This window comes from Triticum dicoccoides, chromosome 4A (assembly GCF_002162155.2).
Source record: "Triticum dicoccoides isolate Atlit2015 ecotype Zavitan chromosome 4A, WEW_v2.0, whole genome shotgun sequence".
Classification (NCBI taxonomy): Eukaryota; Viridiplantae; Streptophyta; class Magnoliopsida; order Poales; family Poaceae; genus Triticum; species Triticum dicoccoides.
This window is the reverse complement of record NC_041386.1, coordinates 31,671,512-31,679,625: the sequence shown is the minus strand read 5'-3', so window position 1 is coordinate 31,679,625 and position 8,114 is coordinate 31,671,512. Positions and strand designations below refer to the sequence as shown.

General features: G+C 44.9%; 1 protein-coding gene across 1 annotated transcript in view; it reads right to left on the bottom strand.

Annotated features, from left to right (window-relative positions):
* Positions 1-3,163: 3,163 nt before the first annotated feature.
* The window catches only part of LOC119284761 (scarecrow-like protein 21), a 5,491-nt gene continuing 540 nt past the window's right edge, over positions 3,164-8,114 (bottom strand). Inside the window, exons 2-3 of the mRNA XM_037563925.1 lie at positions 4,585-6,350; positions 3,164-3,648 (exon numbers count right to left, since the gene is read on the bottom strand). Coding sequence (XP_037419822.1) covers positions 4,615-6,225 — 1,611 coding nt within the window. The 5' untranslated portion in view covers positions 6,226-6,350 and the 3' untranslated portion in view covers positions 3,164-3,648; positions 4,585-4,614. The remainder of the gene's footprint in view (positions 3,649-4,584; positions 6,351-8,114) is intronic.

The following is an 8,114-nucleotide window of genomic DNA, read 5'->3' as shown; positions in this document are numbered from 1 at the left end:
CAGTTGTGCGGACCCATGGCGTCCAGGTAGCTCGGCGCCCACGCCAATGGGTGCATCGGCATCGGCGGGCCGAGCGAGTAGTAGATGTCTCCGGGGTGCTGCTGCGACCCAAAGAAGGGAGGCGCGCCCGCACGAAGATCCCAAGGCGTGCTCGGCTGCGGCATCCCCACGGCCTGAATCGCGTGCCCCTGGTGCTGCTGCTGCTGCGGGGGCGGCGGCCGCGGGGCCGGGGACGACGACGAGGAGGCCTCCGCGCGGTAGCCAGCGGGGCCGCCGGCGTAGGAGGGCGCGGGGCGGGGCGGCCCGCCCGGTTCCATGGCTTGCAAGCTTCGGCTGCGGTTGCTCTGGGGTTTCGGGTTGCTGGGATTTGGGGAAATGCGAAATGGGGATTGGGCGAGAGCCTTGCGCTGCTGCGGGTTTATATAGCGGAGGAAGAGAGGCGGCGCGCGGCCGGGTTGACTTGAGGGTGAGACCAGAGAGAGGTGGGAGGAGGAGGACACCCGTCCGAGTTATGCGGGGTGGGAAGGGAGGGGAGGCGCCAGCTGGCACGGCACCAGGGGCGTCGTATTAACTGAAGTTGGTTAAGATCTGATCGTGTAATTATTGTGTTATACTGTGAGATATTGGCACATTAAATGCATGGGCAATCAGATTAGTTTCGGTAATTCATTTCATCATGTATCAAAGCAGAGGACATTAAGCTTCTCTACATGGAGAGCTTCATAACCCCTTCTTATTTATACTGGTTCCGTTTTGCGGGGTTATTTACACTAATTTACTGAAGCTTCCTAATTTCCAAAGAGGAAAAAAATGGCACGTACTCTCTCCGTCCCACAATATAATACCATTTTTCAAGCTATTTTGCACTCCCTCTGTCCCATAATGTAAAATCCTTACACTACACTAGTGTTAAAAAAACGTCATATATTATGGGACGGATGGAGTACTGTCTAGTCCTGCTGGGCCAATTAAGAGATGTTGCATACATTTTTAGTATTGCTCGAGTCCACATCATGGTGTCCTTAGTTTTTCGCAACGTAGGAGACATGCATGTATCTTCGTCATTACAAGAGCAGCTAAGTTGATGCCTAATTCAGGTTAACACATCGTTCTAGTAGTTATCTATACATAGATAGATCGTAAGATAATGTTTTCTTTCATTCTACTTTAGTGGGAGTTCAGATGCTTATGCAGATTTGCCTGGCTCCATAATTTTATTTAATTTGTTTCACCATGCTATTTATAAACTATAATTAAATGTGCCTTGATTTTGCTTTCCGCCTAGCATAAATTTTCTCGGACCTCTTGCGTGTATTCTCTTTGTGTTTAAATGTATTCGCCCCTTTTTCTTTCAAAATAACCAAGCAATTATCTCCATTTTTTTTTTGCGATAAGTAGACAACTCGCTTCTACTTATATTGAATGCAAGAGCTCATGTCCTTGTTCAGGCAAATGAAAAAATGCTCAGTTTGGAATAATAGGTGAGTTCAAGGGTTTGTGGTATACAATGCAAAATTTTGGACTCTAATGTGAAACTTCCATCCATTTTTCACCTAATGGTGTCAAGTGAGGCATGAAAGACCAAATTACCCATGACACTTTGACATTCAAAAGTCATTGTCTACCGAGCACCTTCCTTGCATCCTTTCCTTTCTCACCGCTAAGGAGGCTTGGGATCATCTCAACACTTTGTTCAAGGGCAGCTCAAGCATTCAACGTTCCAAGTTTGACTTTGTACAAGATGAAGCCAATGAATTTGCCATGCATGAAGACGAGACCCCTGAAGAACTCTACCGTCGATTGATGTCCTTTGCAATTTCATTCAGTGACCATGGTAGTAAGGACTCGGATGACAATTGGATCAAGCACAAGTTTCTTAAGGTGATCATGTCTTTTGACAAGAGCACTTCTTATGTGATTCACCAAAGACTGTACTTTCATTCCATATCATCCAGTGATGCGTTGGATGAGTTCGCCTCCATGGGAATCTTGAGCAAGACCGCCAACACTGCTCTTGCTCGTGGGGTCAAGAAGTCCAATCTTGCATTGAAGGCCAAAGTGGTCCATGCTCAAGAGACTAGAGAAGAAAAAGAAGAAGGTGAGTGTTGTTCTGAAGACACCAAATATGCTTTCAATGAGCACACTTGCTCTAGCTTCAAGAGCTTTTGGGGGCAACAAGAGGAACTTCAAGTAGAACAACTCAAAGGACAACTCAAGTGGTTTCCAGTCAAAAGGTCAATGAGTTAACTCTTGTAGAAATTTGGCTTTTCTTTCCTCTCTCCAAGGCGACTTGGGAAAGCCTTCCTCCCCTCGATCTCCGCCGGCGAGCCAGTGAATTCACGTCCTCTCTGCCTGTCGCTCCGGCGGCCGGGAGGAGAATCCTAGTGTCTCGACTCCCACTAGTAGATAGGTAGGGTTTTAGTTCTCGCAGGGGCGACATTTGGACGGATGGCGAAGCTCCTTCTTCGAGTTAGTCTTCTAGCCTCCGATCCTCCTAAAGTTCGTCCGTTGGGACGAATTAGACGGAGCTATGGCGTAGATTCCTGCCAGCTCCTTGGGGCTGCAAGGTTAGGGTTTCTCGCCATGCGTACGCGTCGGCGATATTTGGTGTCAGGTTCTTCAAATCGATTCATAGATTCAACAACGACGACTGCCACTCCAATGCGCTGGTCCTTAGGGACACGTGCACGAAGACTTCCCGGCTGTCATCGATAAGGTCAGGCTGGCTCTGATATGGGAGCGGCGACAACGATGCGTCGACGGCTCATTCTGACAACAACAATGATCGTTCAGTGGTCATGTAATTTTTATTATGTTTAAGGCGCTTTGTACTTGCGATGAATCTTTATAATAGATATGATCCCTTTTGCAAAAAAAAAGGGTCAAAAGAGTTAGGACTTACTACAATTATGGGAACGTGAGTCACTTTGTCGATTGCACATATGAGAAGATGGAAAACAATGGAGAGGCCTTTTTTTGCAAGGGACAATGAAGTGACTCCCGTTCCCATAACCCAGTGACACCTCTTCACTTCGGTGCATTCCACACGACCCAGGGGCCTTTCATCAGAACTAGTGTCTAGTGTGCAAAAATCCATCTATCTATAATCTGCTGGCACGGCACAGCAAAAAATAGAAACAGATGTTTAAAGAAATGTGAAGCGTTGCGACAAACAAACCAGAAATATATTACCAGAAGTTCAGTTCGTGTAACATATACATACAATAAATCATCCAACAATGGTACATACACAATCTACTTTTTTTGTGGAACATACACAATCTACCAGACAACTGTGTGCCGGCTACCATGGCCTAGCATAAGCTCCAGGTATCGCATAAAGATGAGAGAGAGAAAAATGAAACTACCAAGGAACATAAAGATCCCCTTTAAGATTCAGGACGTGGTTCAGCAGCTACAGATGGTCAGTAGACGGTAGCAGCAGCACGGTTTGTGCCTGTATTACAACAGGATGCCACGACGAGTATTTCAGTTATACCCATCAAATCTGAATGGTGTGCGCAGCGGAGGGTTGACAGCTGGGCGCCAAGAAGCAAGCAGCCACAGTCCTTTGGATTATGGAACTCACATTCGCTGATTAGGTTCCACCCTTGGATCTATGTGCCGAAGACAAAGCCATGAAAGAACCTGCAGGCAACAAAACTGTAAGCACCAGATGTTGAATGCATGACACAGGTATGTGAGAAGGTTATTATAAATAAACTTAACTTTTACCAAGACTGAATCATTGATTTAATCATACGGCAACACAGCAAAGCATGCACAAATTCACAATTCGTGTCAAGTTTACTTAATTGTTTCAGATCCATGAACATAGGCTAAGAACAGAATATGTGCCTCATGTATTGACATATATTGAACCATGTGAATTAGTATATCCGTCTCTATAATACCACTAACAGCAAGAAACCAATAGGTGTTTTTGATTAAAAATGTTGCTTACAAGAAACAAATTGAAGATTGTAAGCCAGAGCTGGCCTTCTAAGATGACATGTATTTCAGGTTGGAGCCTTGGAGGTACTAATACTACCTAAGAGCATCTTCAATTTCAGGTTGAAGCCTTGGAGGTACTAATACTACCTAAGAGCATCTTCAATTTCAGGTTGAACCAAGGGAAGGAGATCGCACAAATCTACAACAATCACAGTCGGTTACTCTTCCAGGTGCCATCTTCAACACAAAGAATTACCAAACACCAGAGGACTGTATCCAAGGTGTATGTAGAGGACTGTACTGTCGGCTAAAAACCCGACAGGATTACAAGCTTGGAGGTACAAACTATCAAAAATTAATTCAGAAATTTTCATAAAACACCAAAGTTTTATGGCTTCTGGCACAGAACCTCAAATTTTACTCCACCTGCATTGCTTGTTAACCTCAGCTGGGAATTAATTACAGTTGTGCTTTCTGAAACCTATGGTTGTTGTAAAACCCAAGAATACGTGCCACAGGCAGTAAAAAACGAGTGTGTTCTCCAACTAAAACCACACAACATGGGGTTTAAGTAATTGGATAGACCATAATACAAATGTACCATATGGTACAAGGTTACGAACAACATACCTAAACAAGCTTCTTCCATATTCAGGAATCTCACTGCCATGCAGAAGATACAACCAGCTTTCTGTTCTTCCATCCAAGATAAATGACACCATCTTTCTCCTCTAGCTTGTAGTAACTGTTGTAATCATTTAACAGTGTTCTGATAGTATTGTTCACCAATGCACTTAGGGGGTATGGTCTAAAGCCAGCCATTGCAAACCTAGACCGCCACTTTCCAAATGGTTCATGCCTCTCCACTCTTTCTGCACCTTCACATGCAATTAAATTGACAATATCTCTTGCAACACAGTGCTGCTCAGTGCTCATCCTCACCTTGTCATCCCTGGGGCAAGCAACATCTATTGCCTCGAACATGGCTGTGTAGTAGTCAAGGGTCTCCATGTATCTACTGAAGAATGGGGCAGTGTTTGTGTTAGCCTCCTGCTCTACAAGGGTTACCACCCTAGGAGAAAGGCTCTTAACCATTCTCAATATCCTATCCCGGTGGTTTTCTATGCAGACACTCTCATCAGGAGTATGATGCAGCTGATATGCAAAGTTGACAGCAATAGCCTCTCCCTTTCTTATATCGAGATGTTCAAGTGTAACCTCATGACTAGCTGCATTTACGGCGTTGAACTCAAAGGGCAGACAACATGACTGAGCAATGTTGCATAACCTACGCCCAACTATATCCAGTCCACCACCTCGGGCATAAGCCGAATCTGAATCATCTATACCAGTAATTCTTAGGTATGGTGGTCCGCTAACCCTCGCAGCAAGGGCCTGTATCATAGTTACCCACTGGCTCCCTTGAGCAATTTGGAAATCAATGATGTGAATAAAGTTCTCACCCTTAACAGCCTCGGCTATAGCACCATTGGCAGACATGTAACCAAATCTGAAGAATGGACAGATATCATAGAGAAGATGCATGTAGGACATGAGCTCTGAATTTGTAGGTTGAGGTTCCTTGCACTTCAGAGATTTATACAACGCATGTCCAGTAGAATAACGCCTCGCAACAAGGCCTTCCAACATATATGCTCCCAGACGTTGGATTGGTTCTCCAGACACGGAGACCATCTTCTGTAACTCTGATATCAGCAAGTCCTCATGACAATTATTCTCATCAACAGCCTTACCACATGCTACAATTACCTGCTTCAAGTCCCCAGAGCTGATTCCCAGAAGCTCTCTCCAGTTACTTTGGTGCATTGCGGCGCCAATTACTAGGGATCTGTCAGAACTAACTGCATCTGAATCAGATCCAAACAGTGCATCTGCTAGCTCCTGAAGTGTTGTAAACCCCAAACCTGGAACCTCGGTGATGCCACTTGCAGGAGAATCATATGTGTGATCTGAGTGGCTATCATGCAGAGAAATGTGGCTCCCACTTATGCACTGAGGAGATGTAGAGCTATTGGCAGCATAAACACAATTGGCTGATGAAGACTCTAGAGTGCTGTACTGTGGGTGAATCACCTGAGACTTTGAATCGCTGTTCTGTGAGCCACCATCAGAGGACACGTAGTGATGATCCTCATGATTTTGTTGCACATAGCAAGTACCATTTCCCCCCACATGCATTGAACTGCTGTAGTATGGTATTTGAGAATTGTCTGGATATCTGTATGACATGTTAGAGGCCTTTGCTGACATATCTTCCAACCTTGTGGAGGTGATCTATTTGCCGGAATCCAAGGAGACAGTACACCTCCCAGAGATTAACAGCAGTGAGTTTTGACTAATTTATCAATAAATGTTCAGTGCGACGATGACATCAACTGCATAAGACAAATATACGATAAGTTAAATAGAAATATAAATGTAGATCATAAAGAAAATAACTAAAAATCATTTTAGAGAGCCGGATGAATAAATTGAAACGCCGTCAATCTCTTCCTCTATGCTGGAAACAAGTAAGCGAAGCTAGCAAACCCAGGACTGGAATAATCTCTCTGCTGGATCTTAAGTCGCCCGACTCAAACGGATCTTAATTTGGGATGTTAAAATACAGAAATAGCCATGCAGAATTGGAAAGCATACTTATGCTGGAAACAAGCGAAGCTAGAAAACCCAGGACTGGATCAATCTCCTCCTCTATGCTGGAATCAAATAAGCCTGCTAAAAAATGGATTTTCAATTCTGCTAAAAAAATGAGGACACTCATGTGTGATGAACATTTGCTTGATGGATAAATGGATTTGGAAATTGATAAACATTAATGGCTTATGGCAACAGCTCCTTAAAAGGAAATAACTCTGTAGGGGGGTGTTATCACACACAGGTGTGGCTTATGGCAACAGCTCCTTAAGAGGAAATAACTCTGTAGGGAGGTGTTATCACACACAGGTGTGCAGTAAACCTGGAAATTCACATTTTTCAAAGGGAGGTCAACAAGATTGCGCATTAATACTAAAACTTTGGCCAATCAAGCAGTGAAGGTTGCTCACATACTAGGAGACACTTGGGCTTGTGTAAGATTCAGAAGAGAGCTGGTAAGAGAATTTGGTGTTATGGCAGAATCCAGAAGTCATGTGTGCAGATGGGCTGTTCAGCGATGAGCCCTAAACCACAAAACGGACTCGGTCAAGTCGTTGTATGTGACCCTGAAAACAGCAGCTTCTGTACTGCTGAGTAAGTTGGCTTGCCCGATTTCCTAAGGCCATCAGAAGGTTAATACAAATTGGTTTTGCAGCAGTTATTTAGGCCATATGGAAGGCTAGGAATACATCATGTTTTAGGAATGTAATCATGGTTTGTTATGCTTGTGCCCTGACTTATGAAATTAGCTATTGGTTGGATACTTGGGCTTTATTGCAAAAGAACGACGACTGAGAGTGAGTTCATCAGGGGCCCATGGCACTACAATGAGTGGCAACGGAGGTGTTTGAGCAAGCAAAAGGATGGGAACCAAGAGATATGAGCTGGAAGATGTGCAAAGACTGAAACTAGTCCAGATCGTTTGCTGCGTCGTTCTGGGTTTGTGCAACTAACAGTGTCAGCAGCTGCTGTGATGTGAGCACTGACAGAAGCAACTGTGAATCGAATCCAATGTCCAAATTGTCTCCGCATAATTATGGTTCTAACCCAAATGGAGCAAGAGAACACAACGAGAAAATTGTGTATCCCTATCAGCTACAATCAACCCCACAAATATACCTGCTGTCCAAAATATCCAAGCAGAGAAGATAACAGGAAATTTAGAAAAAGGACCAATGCTTGTAAATGTTACTACTCATAATCAGGGTCAGTGGATGGAGTTTTAAAAAAAAAGGTCGGTGGGTGGTTGAACTACGGGTCACACACATTCTGTGGGCGACAAAAATGGTCCTACTTGGGAAACCAAGGGCCGAAAGCGCGGGCCGGGTTGAGGCAGCGGGGCCGCGACGATGTAGAAGGCGAACGGCGGCCGCGACGACACGCCTGTGATGTGATGGTGAGGGGCGGAGGGGTTGGGGGTAAACTGGCAAAGCGTCGGCGGTGACGCCGGCAGGGCGGCAGTTCTAGGACTAAGTGGTCCGCGGAGGGGATGGTACTCTTGACCC